Raw genomic sequence first — 17,987 nt, forward strand, 5'->3', positions numbered from 1 at the left:
ACCTGTGAGCTTAAACACCACCCACTGGCAAAACAATCCCTCCTCTTATGTGTTAGAGGCAGGCTTAAAGGCATTATGGAGGATGTTTTTTTTTTGTTTAATTTGTCTGATTCACATAAAATGAATATACTGACCTTTAGTGGACTTGTATGTATGGTCTCTAAAAGAATTAAAAAAACAAAAAAAACTGTGGACATGGCAGGACCTGAAAAACATCAGCCAATCAATGCGCTCGGACCGAGGCGTTTGCTTTGCTCCCTTTCCTGTCAATCAAAAATCTTCCGGCTCAGGCCGAGTTACGTAGATTACGTACGCCTTGGACTTACGTGTTTTCTGTATGTGTTGCTTTGGTATAGCTTCGTAGTTAGCTGGTGACTTGTTTTGCTCATCTTTTTTTACATAATGACAGATAAAGATCCAGGGGGACCCAGCCGTAAAAGACAACTTCACAAGTGCTACGCAAGTTTCTGGAGGGGGGCGTTTCTTCGTAAATGTTAAGAGGGGGGAGGTTAGAGGGGGGTGAGGGAGAGTTTGTATGTGCGCATGCGCATGCTACGTTCAAAGTCATAGGAAATTAAATCTCCTCTAATGACTTTACTGAAATAAAGAAAGTGAGTTTAGCTGAATATTCCTTGTAGGAAATGATTTGTAAATGTTGCTTTTTTCAAATTTCTCTACATCATTGTCAACTGTAAAATGTTAAAGAGCCATTCTAGTGAAAATCAAGGTTGTCAAGACTATCACAGGAGCAGTTTCCTATGGAAGGGGTGAATTTCCTAACCACTGACTCTTGACAGTTTGTTCGCTTACCAAGCAGACATCAGTGACTGAAACAGCCGTCTATCGATGTTCACCCACCAATGTCATCACCATTCCTGCTTCCCAAATGGATGTTCGCATAACCCTGCATGGGTGACAGGCAGGTGCAATGTCTTGCCAAAGGGCAGCCCGCGATTTGGTTCAGGGGTGCAAATCGCAGCTAACCCTCATATCTGAGGATCATTACTCCATCTGTCACCTGAGGACCCGGTGGATGGGAGTTGCCATCTCCACACCACAACAAGGGTTTAGAAGGGTTGGCAGGTCTAGCACAACATTAACGAAGTTGCTAGAAGAAGACACTGGTTTGGAAGGCAATGAATTTTTGACTGCAATGCTGGACAGAGGGAATGCTGGATGAAGCACTTCACCGATTCTGTCGGATGCAATTGACTGACCGACACAATTCCCATATTGTGCATTTATTGAGCTGGAATCACGAGCAAAATAAGCATTCAACACCATGGTTGAGCATCTCTACCTTAAAAATGCAATGTACTGATGATACATAGAGTCAGACTTCCAGAGTTTCATAAGTCACAAACTGCAGGAAACAAACCTAATAACGTGGACAGTGTGGCTTTCTGTATGACCATTTCTCTCTAGAATCAGTGTCTGGCTGTAACATGTATGACTGAGTCACTTGCCATTGTGTAGTGTAGAATAGTTTTACAGTATGCAGAGCCGTTGGTGAGCTGGTGTGCTCGAGCTACAGCCAATGTGGAGGGGAGAGTGGAGAAAGAGGTGGGGAATTCAAAGATCTGCACATTTTAAAGGAAGCAAGAGCGACATTTAAGCCCTTTTAAGCCTAGAAAGATTTTTTTCATAGGAAAAAAACTTAAAAATATGTTGTTTTTTAAACATAGAGGGGACTTTGTAGGGGTTTAATCAATGCCAGAAGAGAGACTTTAAGCATTTCTATTTTATCTGATTATGCATGTGATCACAGACAGGACTATTTTATAAAACTTGTCACTCGATTAGGTACAAACTGAAACCATATAAGATCAGTTTGGCTGCTTTGCCACTTGATTTACATGTTTAATCTAATGCAAGATGATGAGGCAGAATTACAGAGCCAGATTCTACAGTGGCCCCTCGTGGAGATTGCAAAACACAAATTAACAATGCTATTAACTGGTAATTGATTTCCAGCATTTGATTAAAAAATAGTACACACATAATGTCTATGTCTGACTTGACCCATATTTTGTGGAAGTGTTATCATTCTTATATCAATACATTCTTTTCTGGTTTTAAAATGATTTATCAAGGCTATATTTTTTCATTTCAGCATGATGCAGGCAACAGCAGTTACTAAATCAACTTTAGTGTTGATCTGGTGATTGTAAAACAAGGTTTTTCAGTGTTTTATCAAAAGTCAAAATGAAGCTCTATCAGTGGACTTTATGGAAAGTCCTGCTGTGGAGAGAGAGAGGAGGGCAGAGCAGGGCCTTAGTGACATCTCCAAACATGTCAGCACAGCACATTGGACAGCACAGCCCTGCCCTCAGAACCAAACGGCAAGATCAACAAGGGCAAAGCTGTTTTCTCTTTGGCCCTAACAGCAACCTGTTGTCCTTTAAACAAAGGTTGAACGGTCCGCAGGTATCTTCTCCAAAAGGACCCACCTCTTCTCTTCTGATGCTTAGTCTTTTGGATTTAAATATTTCTTCCACTCAACCATGACCACTTCACTTTTCTCCACCCTCGGATTTGTCCACTCTCTGAATGTCCTACTTCTGGTGCTGCCCGGTTTGAGCTCCGGCAGCCCCATCAAGTCTATCGAGAGCCGCCACGGGGCCTCAGCTGGTAGGGATGTGGGTGACGGTCAGCTAGTCGATGCACAGGACTTTCTGAGCCAGTTTCTGTCCACACTGAATCTCACAATGCTGAGGCCCCAGACCGGGCCCCTCGCTGCCCATAAAGAGCCACCACAGTACATGCTGGAGCTGTACAACCGATTCGCCAATGACCGCACTGCTGTGCCATCAGCCAACATTGTGCGCGGTTACAAGAACGAAGGTACAAGCTTTTTTGTTTAAAGATTCTGGCAGTTTTATATATTATGTATTCTTGTCTTGTTTAAATAACTGGACCACTTTGATTTATGCAAGTCAAAGTAATGCACTGTAAATGTGGAGAGTTATTTGTTTAACTTTAGATGACAGAAACTCACAGATAAGGCATTGAAACTCCCCTTTTGATATCTTAATTTCAGAATCTTCACCCTACAGTATAGGAAACAGGGGTGTAAGGATACATCCCCTACTGTTCAATATCTCCCTGCCCCACCACGAGCACATCACAATAGCAGAGCTTCGCCTCTTTACTCTGGTTCGGAGAGCCCAAAGACCGTATCCTGGCTTTGACTGCAAGGTGACAATCTACAAAGTACATGAGGGTGCCGTCTGGACAAAAGAGGTGGAGAAAGAAGGGAGAAGGAGGGATAAAGAGGAGGTGGTGGAGATGAAGGATTTGGAGGAACTGGTGACAAAGCATATTCACGCCAAAGATAATAGCTGGGTGTTGTTTGACCTGACTCGTGTGGTTTCCCTCTGGCGGAAGTCGGGGTGTGCAACTCACAGATTGGAGGTTCACGTTGCAAGTGTGGGGTCAGAGGAGGAGGGCTCAGTTGAGATCGACTTTGACAGGAACCTGGACGGGAAACACAACGCAGTGATGATTGTTTTCTCAGATGATCAGAGCAGAGACCACAAACAGGACAAACAAGAGCTCAACGCGATGATCAAACATGAGAATGACCTTCCTGAAAACATGGGCAGGAGCCAGCAACCGCTCTGGGAGCATGTTAATCACAACACTGGCCGTGTTAACCACGACGAGCCGGACAAACAGTCTCTCATGCAGCTGCAGTCCAACCTTATCTATGACACACCTCCTCGAATCCGTCGCAATGTTAAGAGCGAGTCATGCAAGAGGACGCCTCTCTTTGTGGATTTTAAAGACATCGGATGGGATACATGGATCATCCAGCCTCTGGGCTACGAAGCGTACGAGTGCAACGGTGTTTGCAACCCACCCATGACCGATGAGGTCTCGCCTACCAAACACGCCATCGTGCAGACACTGCTGAGCGTTAAGAGTCCTGAGAGGGCATCGCGTGCCTGCTGTGTTCCCACTAAGTTGGAGCCCATTTCACTCCTTTATCACGATAACGGGGTGATCACATTCAATCACAAGTATGAGGGGATGGTGGTGGCAGAGTGCGGCTGTAGATAGTCCTGAAAGTATCACTCAGAGAGACAGACTGTGCAATGGCAGAAGAAGAAGAATCATCTATCTATCTATCTACAGTTCTCATACAGTGGCGTGTAAAAACACAAGTCTGGACATAGCTGTAAACTAGAGATGGTGTAAATGTGCAATTGTATAAAGGCAAATCAATAATATATTATATTAATGTAGAATATAAACCTTTCAAAGCAACGATACAACGCTTTTTAAACAGCCTGTCATGGTTGATTACAATTATTTGCTATTTTGTATGCTAGAGTGTTAAATAAGTTCTACAGTTCTTTTTAAATGGCAGCACAATGCCATGTTCATCCAAAAAGAGAGAAATTAAATATCTGAATTTGGGACTTTTTCAGAGAAAATGCGAATGATGTCATTAGGAATGAGTCAAAAGGTGAAATACCAGCTATAATAACAACCTTCTGAATATTCTGGAATTCCCGATGCGAGATCTGTATAATTACAAGAGATGTACCCTAAGTACAGATTTTCAGTTTGGTAAAAGTAAAGTTTATTTCTGCTTAATGGCTTTTGCTTATTCCGCTTAATTATTTATTTCCAGTGTAAGTATTTTTGGATTGCTTTATTGAAATAATATGCACTTCTGATAGAATGCTGTTTCCCAAATATGAAAGGCCTTGTTGGTTATTGAAAAACAGTCTTGCCAAAACGCTTTATAAGGAGATATACATGCTGCAAATTTGTAAATGGGATAATTCGTTTCTGTGCCCTGTGGCATCTTGGAGCCACTGAGAGGCTTTAAACACTGTGACATTTTTTTTCTGCTATTTGCCTGCCAAACTTGCAGAAAATGTATTTTTCGATGGCTTTTGACCAGGAGAGGATTTTCACGGCGTGCTGGAGCTCCTAAGGGCTTCTGTGAAATCTAATTTCTCTTACCCAGCATTTGCTGTCAGCTGCTGTGAAATCTTTCTTTACACCAGCCGTTCATATCCTGCTTTCTGTTCTCACAATGACGTGAATGTTACTCGGGTGGTAAAAATAAAATATCGGAAAACAAAATTGCACTCATTGAGCAATTTCTGGTCTTTTGTGCACCCTGCTTCGTTGTCAGGTAATCACAGCACTCCCCATCTAACAACCTTAATCCCCATCCCTCTGGCGTCACATGCCTGGCGGGCCTCTCGCTGCCCGCTTCCATGACACAGTGATAAAGAGGTGTCAGAGCCTGGAGTCTTGTAGACCATCACTCAGGATGAGACGCCACTCCAAGTGGCAGCATTTGTGAGAAGGTGGTGTCAGATTCCTGGTCTCCAGCGCCAACATGCTCTATTGACAATCCTGCCATCGGGTCACTGAGGTGCCCTCTGAACCCTCCCACTTCCCTTTTTTGACACTGGCATGCGTACGTCCTTATCACGGCCACGGCAACAGAACAAATGGAAAAAATACACGTCACATCAGCACCTTGCTTGTGCTGTTAACAGTCAGAAGTAGATAGCAATAATGGCATAACGCTGTGGAACTTTCTAACTTAATACAACCCTCACTCAGCGCAGATTTACACAAGCCAAGTGTGCAGCTCGGACAGAGATATCGACGGGCAGTGAACAACACACTGTGTCTTTAAATTTGGATTTAAAATGTTGAATTATGAGGGAAATATTTCTAAAAATAGCAACATTAAACTCCTCACTATGGCTTGTTGTTCGTATAAAGTCTGTTACATTTGTAAATCCTCGACTCATCATATTTTATTTACCTTTACTCATCATAATTTAGTTCCTTAACTTTTCATAATTTTGCTTATTTATCTTAGCTATTTATCTGCCATTTTTCTTCATGTATGAGACGCTAAATGATGCATTTGATTTACATTTGTAAATCCTTGATTCATCATCATTTCAAAACACTGAGAATATGACACTTGAACCTCAAACCTCTGCCACAGATTTGTCATTACAAACACCCTCTTTGCTTTTTTGCAGTTATAGTTGGGAGCTCTGCTGAGAGATACACTGTGCTAACTAAAATCATAAAGTTAAGCTTGTTAACTAATGGGAGCTGCAAAGCTAATAGGAAATGTTCAGATATATTTGTGGCTAGCACTGCAGTGCAACCTCAAGGTGATCCTTTGTGTAGATCAGAAACACTGACGGCTTTCAGGATAACACAGGGACTATTCATTGCTCAAGGCCGTATAAAAGCAAAGAAGAATTTACTAAAAGACTTATCAGATCCCCTCCACCTCCAAACAATCAGATTTGCTCTGAGGATTTTAGTACAACTGGTGCCTCTTCATTGGCTTTCTGAAAGAAGTCCAAATCATTTCAAATGATCTCTCTCTCTTCAGCAGAGAGCTCTCAGAGGATTGATTTGCAGAAGCTTTTTTTAAAATCCTTGAATCCATCTAATTTACTTTCATTTTGTTTGCTTGAACACTCCCCACTATGTCTGTTTGTGGGATAATTGTGCATTGCATCATGTCTGTATTGAGTTTATTAAAAAAGTGAAGCTTAAGAGTTCACCAAACTTATGAACAGTAACAAAGCTTCAATAAAAATGTATATAGAAAACCTAACCAAGGGTTGCTCCTCCATAAATATTAACATATATAGCCTCACACTGTTTTTTCTTCATTTTTAAGAAATTAAACTGGCCAAAGTGGGTTTTTTTCAAAGACATAATAAAATGTGATTTGCAGTTAGACGAACATAAAATCTGTGAACTTTTTAAGTGTTAAAAGTTGCAGTGGAAACTTTCATTTATCCAACATGTATAATTTTAATAATATGGATTATTATTTATAATATATTCACTAAGCTCCCCATAATGACAAACATTTTATCAGTTGCAGATTAGAGATCATCTGATAGTCTGTTTTTTTTTCTTTTCTTTTTTCCTAATATTACCCTTCTTTAAATTGACTTTTATCTTCTCTGGTAAAGAAATTCATTCCTGTATGAAAAACACATTTTGTTCAGATTGTGCAGTTTTAAATCCTACACAGCTTTCTAATCACATGGAGGGCGCAGGACAGATTTAACATGATGTTTTATTTACTGTAATGATGCACTGTAGTTTAACCACAAGGGGGAGACTTAATGTTACAGTAAACTGCAAATATAAAGAAGGCTTACAGAGCTGCTTTCCTAAATGTTACATAGAGAATATTTTCCTGTGGTTATATTAACGCTAAGAAATCTTGTGAAAATTGGAAAGTAGGTAACGCATTGCAATATGGAGAAGACACTGGTGGCATGCACCCAGGAATTTAAAAAATGGTGATAAAATATACTTTGTCGGAATCATTACCAAAAACTGATGTTGAAAGGTAAAAAAATATGCTATTTAAGGGTTGAACACATCCCCGGCAAATAACACATTTGATGTGCACCTCAGAATGCACCTTCTGAACACTTAAATAGCATTGTTAACATTTTAATTACTTTTCTAATAACTTTGATTTGCTGCACTTGTACTACTTGCTTTTTTCATCTTTAATCATTTATTAAATCTTTCTACTTGTCAGTGCTTACAGGAATGTATGCAAGTCAAATTTCTCATATGCAAAAACTTATTTGGTAATAAAACGATTCTGGCTCAGATTTAGTTTCAGCATATACAAGAAGATGTGTGGATACATAAAGTAAAGCACATCTTGTGCAATAAAAATATGGTCAATCCTCATTCTAAAATCAACTAAGGGTTACGTTTTTACAGTCCTTGATGGTCAGAGGTAATTGAATGATCTCATTGTTTTGAAGCAGGGGCGATTCTAGAATCAGAGGTTTAGGGGTGCTGAGCACCCAGAGGTGCCTGGCCAGGCAAGATAAATTTCACTGTTTTGTACGTTTTAATGCAATTTCATTCCCACATTTGTGAAAGAAAAGCACAACACTTTTTTGAAAAAGTCTATGACTAAAACATCCAATCTGATAAAGTTTATTTAATTGCTGAGTCACAGCAAAGGAGGACTGCACTGGAATCTTGAAAGAAACATAACGTAACCCTAACTTCTGGGAAAAGACAACTCATTTAGACAGAGCAGCTCCTCAGCATACACATAAACAGCATGTATGTTTCTGGAGTAAACCAGCCCCCTATGCTGAGTACCAAAAACGCCAAAAAAGGACCTTGGACTTATTTTTTTGACTTTTATTTGGAATGTGATGCACAGCTTCTCTTTCCCTGGTCTGCTCTCTCTCATCTCCCAGAGTCTCTCCCTGTTCTTCTCCTCCCTGTATAGTGAAATTAAGCAAATAGTAAAGAATATAGATAATTAGGAAAATCCTGTGTAGTATGAAGTCCATTGATATCTGTTAAGTGTGCTTCTGAAAAGCATTTCATGTGGGGAGAACACATAACTTTTTATGACATATATGTAAAATTATATTGTGAATGGAATGTTTTTCTTTGCCAGCTTAACAGGTTCTGTTTTGTGTGCCACTATTCTCGGTTTGTTTTCTTACCTGGTTCTTCCTGACCTTGCACTCTCTCCTCTCCTTCCCCTTTTTCATCTCTTCCTCTTTGGACTGACAATCACACACAAATAGATTGTATTCAACTAGATGAAAAATTACCTAAATATGAAAAATACCAAAAAGATATGAATAAATAACATCCTCTCTCTCTCTTTGTACTGTCAACTTAAAGGAAAATAACCAAACAATGTGTTTTATATCTAATAAGAGTTATAAACACTAATCCACCTTACAACATTACTCATGATAGATATACCATTTCATCTAACACTCTGACCTGAATCTGGCTCTTTTTTTCGAAAAATCAATCTTATATCTATGATGAGTCTGTCTGTCTGTCTGTTTGTACATACACACACACAGGCACGCACGGACTTGTAATGATAATAATGTGTTGGTATTGAGTGGTAGAAGTTAAGAACTGTGCCACATATCCTGGTTTAAACCACGTACTTACACCACTACAGCACATTACCTTCTGTAGGAGGCAGCGCTTAGCTCTGTGCAGGTAGAGCCTTAGAGCCCGAGTTGGAAAGTTTGGGATCAAACCATTTTTGAGGCCGGGTGGGGGGCTGTACTTTCGTTGTTAAATCAACCAAGTACTGTATGGTTTTTACACTTTTCTGGTTTGTTAAAAAAGGGCATGCAATACAAAAAAACTCACAAATTTTAGGGGTGCAGGGATTCAACTTATTGGTGCTTGAGCACGCCCGAAAATGGGCGAGAAACGCCTATGTTTTGTAGGCCCAAAAGCTGAACATATTTATAATTTAGTAAGTTATGTCATGGGCACAGAAGAACTGTAGGGCCTCCAGACCCCTGGATATTATACAAAATATGTACTGCGTTTGACTTCACATGCTGCTTTCAATCCATGAAACCTAAATGCATTTAAATATTTGGTATACAATAAGATTTTTAGATTCTGCATCCCTCTACACAACAGAATCTAAAGATAAGTCGCAACAAAACTAACTGTCAAGGCCCAGTTATTTTAGTTTATAATGTGCACAAACCACAAGTAAGTCAATCCAGATGTTTGGGAGTCCTAAATCAGCCCTCACATGTCGACATTTTAATTGTTTATTTGAATCACTTCATATTAAGTGGAGAGGCAGACACAGGCCATAAATTCCCAGGAATAATGGAACATCTGCTGCAGTGCCCATTCTAATAAGCACATGCATCCCAGGGCTCAGTTAGACTGATAGCACTCAAAATAAATCACAGCATCTTAATAATCTGGCAGGCTCTGTGTGGTTTACCTTGTGCGTGACATGCAGAGCCGCAAACAGTCCTGGCGTTTTTGAATTTCTTTAAAATCTGACGAACAAACGGCACCGCAGCGCCACGCCTGTCACATCTGCACGTGTGCATGCGCAGTTGCAGCGTGGTAGGTGGAGGAGAATTTTTTGTTTATTTTCGTGGCCAGTAAGCGAGCAAGCGCGTTGGAGGTAGCTCACGGCATTTTTTGCATTGTATCAGCGTGTAATTAGTCGAACGGACAAACGAGGACGACTTTAGCTAGTATGATACTGTAACTCTTTCGTGAGGTAGTTTTGGGCCCGACTCAACAGAAGGTTAGCTCGGAAGCTAGCTTCAAATTGATGAATGTATGTTAGCGGTAGGTGTTAGCATACGAGCTAGCGAGCTAGCCAAATAACATTAACGCAAGCTAGTTAACGTACCACAGTTTAGGTAGATAAAGACCCTCACATATCATCTTCTACCACTGGGGTCAACACTACTGCGCGGTAAAATCACGGTAAGTCCACAGATCATTTTGTTTTGATTGCGGTGAGAGATAAATCAATGCTTTCTTGACTAGCGTTAGGTCACAGCTGCTAACGGAATTTACGGTAGCCATCGCCAATAGAGCCACTTAACGTTAGCCATGCATTGCTAGCTAACCTTATCCTCTCCGACAAAGATACTTCTTTTATACGTGTGCACTGAATTTAATGCAAAGTCATAAGTAATAATTGGGCGGTGCAATATGGGTCAGGGTTGGGTTACAAACTACTGAAACATTGATAAGAAACATAAGTTATCTGCGTTTATTAGCCATACCAAATTACCCATCGGGACTAAAGTTAGCCACGTTTGTTGTAAAAATACTTTTATAAACTGTTAACCGAAGGGTCATTTTTAGCTGAATATGAAACCCACTACAAAAGAAGAGCAAACTGTTACAAAAATGTCAAATTTTGCATTTTTGACCAAATATTGGCTGTATTTGGGTGCAACATCCAGCGAGATTTCCTGCATACATTAACGTTAACTTTAATGGAGTGGTTGTCTATTTATTGCACTGCATTTATACAGACAAAAAGATGGATATGTGGACACAGTATTAAATAAAAGATATACACACAATCTAAAGTAGTTGCTCTGTATGGTTCTTAAAAGTTACTGGAAACTGTTTTATGCACAACTATAGCTACTGCCCAAAGTGTTAGGATTGTCATGTGTCCTCCTACTCCTGAATTAAAGCAAGGTTATACACAGATTGTATGCTGAGAAGGTAAATCGAGGTATTTGGTACATTGCAAATACTGTAATTCATTATGTGCAATATGCAGTTTGTCTGACCCTGGGTTTTTGTGCTGCTCGAGTCATGAATAACTGAACCATTTAAATAATAGAGATTATTTACAGAAAGGTCATATTCCTATTATAGTTGTTGACCTTTTTAATATCAGTGCTTTTTTGACTTAGCATAATCCCAACTTTTGTGAAAATTATTCTATCCCATGTGCCACAGATGTAATAAATGTTTGAAGCAGTTTATATCTTACCTTTAATTTGTGATTTTTGCGTTAAATTATAGAACAGATAATATCTTGATGGTACCTTGTGCTAATGCTTAAAAATTACATCACAGTCTGTCAGAAAAATCACTTTTACATATTTTGCCTAAATTACACAGCCCTAATGTTGAGTGCAGCTTTATGTATTGCAGTGTGACATTTTGTTTTGCATAACCAAATAAACTCAGTCAAGACGGTGCTCCTCCTGTTTTAGGTTGCCGAACGTAGGCTGCTTTGGATCAACAGTAATTTCACCTTGTCACTTCTGCTTGCAAAGGAATAGAGGATACAACTGGAAAGCCTCCCTAAGGCTGAAACCTAAGGAGCAAGATGTCAATCACAAACACTCCCACAAGTAATGATGCCTGCCTGAGCATTGTGCACAGCCTCATGTGCCACCGGCAGGGAGGAGAGAGTGAAAGCTTCGCCAAGCGAGCCATCGAGAGTCTTGTCAAGAAGCTGAAGGAGAAGAAAGATGAGCTGGATTCCCTCATCACAGCCATCACTACGAATGGAGCTCATCCTAGCAAGTGTGTAACCATCCAGCGAACTTTGGACGGACGCCTACAGGTATAGTAGCAGATGTACAGTACGAGGCTTGATTGGTGTTGGAAATGTGAGAAACACTACAGATCTCAATAAATCATCTCCTCTCTGTGCTTTAGGTTGCGGGACGTAAAGGTTTTCCCCACGTTGTCTATGCACGACTGTGGCGATGGCCAGATTTACACAAGAATGAGTTGAAACACGTAAAATACTGCCAGTATGCCTTTGACCTGAAATGTGACAATGTTTGTGTCAACCCATACCACTACGAGAGGGTTGTCTCTCCAGGAATTGGTAAGTATAAATCATAAATTTGTTAGCCTTGATTAGATTTTAATGTTTGAAGTTATTGATAAATGTACGATATCACGGGTACATTGAAGGATTGTGAAAATTTTGCACTGTCAAATACATACTTTTGTCATGGTGTAGCTCATATTTAGATGCCATAAATAGATTGACAAAACATGTTCCAATTGTAAACTGATTGACTGAAATGGATTAATTTCTCTTCTTGTTCATGAATTTTCAGACTTATCAGGGCTCAGCATCACAAATCCAGGTAGGAAGATGTTTACATTTTCTTGTTTCTTCCTCAAAGATTTTGTGGATGTGGATCAGTCTTAACCACATCTGTTCTATTTTTTTTCCTAGGTCCACTCTTGGTAAAGGACGAATATGACTACGACAACCAGCAATCTCACTCCAGCTCTGAAAACCACCTGCAGACGATCCAGCATCCGCCATCAAGGCCGGGTCCGCAGGAGACGTTCAGCAGCCCCGCTCTTCTACCCCCATCGGAGGGCAGCAGTTCAGCTTCAACTTCTGCTTTCTCTACCATCAGTGCTGGACCTTCAAGTGAGAACCCACACAATGTCAAAATGATGCAGTCAGCTCAGAATACTGTGGTAGCTGAACTTCTGTTGTAGCAAGTAGGTTGGGTAATTTAAAAAAAAGTTTGACTCCTCAGCTCGACTAGGCCTGTTTCCACCTTGGATGTTGGATGCACAGCACAGGCTTAAAGTTGACATCACACAACTGTTTTAAATTTCTTACAGATCCTCCCCCCAACTGGAGCAGAGGCAGCAGCTTCACCCCTGCGGTGCCTCAACACCAGAACGGGCATCTACAGCATCATCCACCCATGCCTCACACAGGACATTACTGTGAGTAAATGGCAAACATGCCCTGAAAAGCTCTGAAATCAAGCCTGGAAAATAGTCTTTATCTTTTCAGACAAGCCATTGGAACTGATGTGTTATTAGAATAATGAATCCTGATAATTAGTTTAGGTAAAGAATGACTATTGTGGATAGAGGAGGTTAGTACTCGAGGAAAACATTTAGGTGTTGGTTCACCAGTGATTCTGGGATAAGCAACCTCAGCTAAAGACTAAAAGTTGAATTGAAAGTGAGTAAAAATGATAGCTGCAGCACAAAGATTCAAATAGTTTTCCTCAGTAGACATTCATTAATGCATTACACATTTATGAATAAGTTCAAACTGAAGGAAATTTGTTTTTGTGATAACAGCTGAAGATTAGCGGAAGATATTAAACATCAACTTCCTCCCCTCACACTTGATGAATTCTAATCATTTTCAGCTCGAGCTTCAACTGCTGCTCATTTCACAGCTAAAAAATGAGCAAAGTTTCAGAATTGTTTCTTCAAAATTAATATCAACATGTTCTTGCAGGGCCTGTTACCAATGAAATTGCATTCCAGCCCCCTATATCCAATCATCCTGGTGAGTATAAAGCTACAGCTGAAAGGCAGCCCACATATTTATTATTAATACACTAGATCACCTTTAATATATCACAAGTGCGACTCATATGGCATCTGGTTGCTCGTTTGCTCCAGCTCCAGAATACTGGTGCTCCATTGCATACTTTGAGATGGATGTCCAGGTCGGGGAGACGTTCAAGGTGCCGTCCACATGTCCGATAGTGACTGTGGATGGATATGTGGATCCATCAGGAGGCGATCGCTTCTGCTTGGGTCAGCTGAGCAATGTCCACAGGACGGAGAACATCGAGAGAGCCAGGTATTCTGCCACATAGTTAGAGAGATCATTATATAGTTATTCAGGCAATTCAGTTTAAATTAATAGTATGTATTTTGATTCTGAGTAGTGACTGGCAGTGACATTTATGTAAGAGTCTCTGCAGTCATGCTGCTGTAATTGGTAAATTACCTTTAATGACTCGCCTCTCTGGCTGTGTTTAACTGTTCTGTCTTTTGTGTCCTTAGGCTTCACATTGGCAAAGGCGTGCAGCTGGAGTGTAAAGGTGAGGGAGACGTCTGGGTCCGTTGTCTGAGCGATCATGCAGTGTTTGTGCAGAGCTATTATCTGGACCGGGAGGCAGGACGTGCTCCTGGTGATGCAGTTCACAAGATCTACCCCAGTGCTTACATCAAGGTGAGATCAGAGTGCCGTGCTTGTACAAACTCACACTGATTAGCCAGACAGCATATGATTAGGACTATAATGGGGGTACGATGTTGCCATTGTACTCACTGTATTCTTATGTAAAAGAAGCCATGCTCAGAGTTGAACTAATCTCTATGTAATATGTGGAGTGTCCCCTTTTTTGCTGTACTATTGAGGAGATTTTTCTACATGTTCCCTCTGTGAGATGGTTATGACCCACATCAAATTAGCATTAAATTTCATAATGTTGTGGACCAATCTCTGCAATTGTGCTGTCTCCCCTGCCAGGTGTTCGACTTGCGTCAGTGCCACCGGCAGATGCAGCAGCAGGCAGCAACAGCTCAGGCGGCAGCTGCAGCTCAGGCGGCGGCAGTGGCTGGGAACATTCCTGGACCCGGCTCTGTGGGAGGCATCGCTCCTGCCATCAGTGAGTGCTCTTACTGCCGCACTTAGCCTCAGACAAGTGTATTATTAAGATTGCTTCTCATTATCGTCCTCTGTGGGGGTTGTGAGTCCAGACTAATATCATGGACTTTCTAAAGGAAGCCGAATTGACAGTGTTGTGACCCAGAGAGTTACAGAACAGTATGGGCAGAGAAAAGCAACTAGCAGTGTCGGTTTATTAAGGAATAAGATTCATTTGATTCAGTCTAATGTAAGCAGAAAAATCTGATTATTGTTTCACAAAAAGGACCAAATGGAAGCATGTTTTTAGAGTTTAAAATGTACTAAATCATAATTCAGTGCAGTGCTAATACCAAAATAGATTGGATGGAAGAATTTTTGACTTTACTGCCCCTCTTTTCATGTTTTTGCATTAAATCTGTGAAACAAACTTTTACAGAACAAGCACATTAATACTAGGTACATGAAGCAAAGTTTGATCTCTTTAAACTCCTTTTCTAAATTGGTTTTAGTGTTGGCATGCTTATCATTAACAATAGCTAAAATTAAAGGCTAACATTTACAGTGAGTGTGTTTTATAGAATTTCATTCAAATTCAATAAAATGTGTGGTCTGATCTGAGTGGGAGATGTGAGTATATCAGCTGTACTTTTTCTCCTCAACGGCGCGTCTGCTTGGAACGTTCCAACTTTTCCCGCTAACTTAGCTAACACATCTCTGCCTGGGTTTGGCCTGTAGCTCCACATCGATCTGAAAGTTTCTGCCTGTTTGTGCCCTGTAGGTTTGTCTGCTGCTGCAGGCATTGGGGTGGACGACCTGCGCAGGCTGTGCATCCTGCGGATGAGCTTCGTGAAGGGCTGGGGGCCGGACTACCCACGGCAAAGCATCAAAGAGACGCCCTGCTGGATCGAGATCCATTTACACCGAGCTCTACAGCTGCTGGATGAAGTTCTGCACACCATGCCCATAGCCGACCCTCAACCTCTTGACTGAGTTAAAAGACACGAACTGTACAAAAAATGACAAAAGAACAAAAAAAATTAAAAACAAATCAGTCTGTACTTTGAGGAGACCACTCCACCTATAGGCCTGGAGCACCGAAGGAGGACTGCAAACACAGGGATGCTGAGTAGGTTGTAGGAGTAGGAACGAGGACAGAAACGCCGGCAATATACTCCAAACACTTTCAAATTCTGGTTTGCTAGGGCTGGACCTGAATATCCCGAATATCCGAATATTCGTTCGCTACGGCGGTATCCGGATATTAATTTTGGTATCTGAATATTCGCCCCACCCCGCTGTCTTCTCTCCGCCTTCGGCACATATCGGCTCATCTCGTCGCGTGATCACATAAACATATACACATGTCTATGTGATCACCCCCTCCTCCCCCAGACGAAAATATTCGGAGCTCGTCTCTTCCCTTCGCCTTCGGCCCGCTTCGGCTCATCCCGCCGTGTTCTTCGGCTCATCTCGGCTCCTCCATTCATGTTTGTAAACACCACTCGTCTTTAATAGGGCCCGAATATTCGGAGGCCAGAAGCCACTATTCGGGCCAGCCCCAGCTGAGTGACACTAAAGGTCTGTAAGGCTTCCAAACAACAGCTAGAGGAACATGTGAGTCACTGGAAACATGCTGGCGAGAGGATGAAATAGGAAGCCAGTATTCTGACATTGTTCACTGTTTGGAACTGCGTAACACCACAAAGTGAACAAAGCCTGTGTCTGTCAATTGGCAAGCTTGCTACAAAAGTACCTGAAACTCTTAATATGAATTGAGCAACTGCAGTTTAAAGATAATAATGATTTCATTAGTCCCAGTGCGGTCTGAAAGTAACAGATCACCTGAAGAGAGCGCAGGATGTCAAACAATGAATTAGTCCTTCTTTTTCAGTGTGGATGTTTGCATATTTTTAAACTATTTGGCTTCAAAACAGTGAAGTTGAGCATAATGTGGCACATCGTCTTGGATGCAAACCTGTTCTTCACCCTGTCTGTAAACCCTAAATGTGATTTCAGCTGGAATATACTGCCGGTCCAGTCCTCCTCCGTTAGTTTCCCCGTGGCTGAAGCAGCTTCATGTACGTGGAGTTATTTCCCATTCACAGATCAGGACATTTCTGTAGAATCATGTTATGCATTACTCATGTTCTTGTAAAATGTAATCTTAAAATATTTTTCAGTGCTGACGGTCCTTGTTTGATGTTTTTTTGATTTGTGTTTTTATTGACAGAGCATTTGAAAAGCCAGTTATAGCTAAATTCTTTTTCCAACACCATAAAACGTCCATTACTCCACGACCAGTCAAGGCTGTTGTTGCACTGAGAAGTGATGTTTTGTACAGAGAATTTTCAAACCCCGAGCTGCATTGAAATGCTAAAATACGCCCCCTCTCTCCCACGAAAAAAACAATAACACCTGCGTGAATATTATCTTATTGTCATCTTTTTTGATTAGATGCCCACATAGTGTCCATTAGCCCTTTATTAATTTGGATATGTCTCGTTTCAGAGTCTCATTTGTGGCTACTTGTTGTATCCATATAACCTCTTAGCATAGCTAAGTTTTTCTTGCTAACGACCTTGTTGAAATCATTAAAAAATGTGGTTCAGTGTGCTGTCAGCCCAAAATCTGTCATCGTCAAGCTTGAAAGGTGCGTTTCGACCCATCTTTGATACCGACGAGGCATTTTGGGTGGAGCATCACCTTTTAAGATGACTTCACCACCACCCACTTTTAATCTGAGAATAGCTCGGATGATAATTATTCTATAGACAACAGCTGAGTCAGTGAGGAAAGAACTGTGAGAGGAAGCGTAAGCCATATCGATGCCAAATATACTCGACGGAAAGCGAAAAGGTTATCAGACTGCAGTCATTTCAGTATTACGTTGCTCGTGAAAGCTTGGTTTTAATTATCGGAACCATTTTTTTTGTTTGTTTATGCTCGGCACTATTGATCAAACGATATTTTGGTATTTGGAGCTCTGTTTACCTAAAGCTGTTGCAGTATTTTATACTCTTTTTGCTACCTTTACAGTGATGAATCATTCTGGGCATAATCAAAAGATTATTAAAAAGAAGAAGAATGCTGTACAATTTTCAGGAAATGCAAGTTCATGCTCATCTTAATCTTTACAAGTATGTCATACAATCTCAATACATATGGAGTTTGAATGATATTGGTGTTTATATGTATGAATATGGTTGAATAAAATTTAATGGGCTAACCTTATTGGGTCAGTCGATCGGTGTGCGAGAAAAGACGCCGG

At 40.9% G+C, this 17,987-nt stretch overlaps 2 protein-coding genes across 3 annotated transcripts; both read left to right on the top strand.

The window, feature by feature from the left end:
• Nucleotides 1-1,101: 1,101 nt before the first annotated feature.
• Nucleotides 1,102-4,214, top strand: LOC110966077 (bone morphogenetic protein 10-like). The gene is made up of 2 exons (XM_022215326.2): nt 1,102-2,844; nt 3,041-4,214. Exons 1-2 carry the CDS (start codon nt 2,505-2,507, stop codon nt 4,060-4,062), a joined length of 1,362 nt encoding a protein of 453 aa, XP_022071018.2. The 5' UTR covers nt 1,102-2,504; the 3' UTR covers nt 4,063-4,214.
• Nucleotides 4,215-9,883: 5,669 nt separating this feature from the next.
• Nucleotides 9,884-17,950, top strand: smad4a (SMAD family member 4a). Of its 2 annotated transcripts, none has more exons than XM_022215287.2 (11): nt 9,884-10,287; nt 11,547-11,902; nt 11,998-12,172; nt 12,411-12,440; nt 12,533-12,736; nt 12,937-13,044; nt 13,574-13,624; nt 13,741-13,924; nt 14,131-14,299; nt 14,600-14,738; nt 15,498-17,950. In XM_022215287.2, the coding sequence occupies exons 2-11, from the start codon at nt 11,663-11,665 to the stop codon at nt 15,707-15,709; spliced, it is 1,512 nt and encodes a 503-aa protein (XP_022070979.1). In that variant the 5' UTR covers nt 9,884-10,287; nt 11,547-11,662; the 3' UTR covers nt 15,710-17,950. The 2 variants fall into 2 exon arrangements, with proteins under 2 accessions (XP_022070979.1, XP_022070987.1); XM_022215295.2 differs by having other exon boundaries at nt 11,610-11,902.
• The last annotated feature ends 37 nt before the right edge of the window (nt 17,951-17,987 follow it).

Source organism: Acanthochromis polyacanthus, chromosome 18 (assembly GCF_021347895.1).
Source record: "Acanthochromis polyacanthus isolate Apoly-LR-REF ecotype Palm Island chromosome 18, KAUST_Apoly_ChrSc, whole genome shotgun sequence".
Taxonomy (NCBI): domain Eukaryota; kingdom Metazoa; phylum Chordata; class Actinopteri; family Pomacentridae; genus Acanthochromis; species Acanthochromis polyacanthus.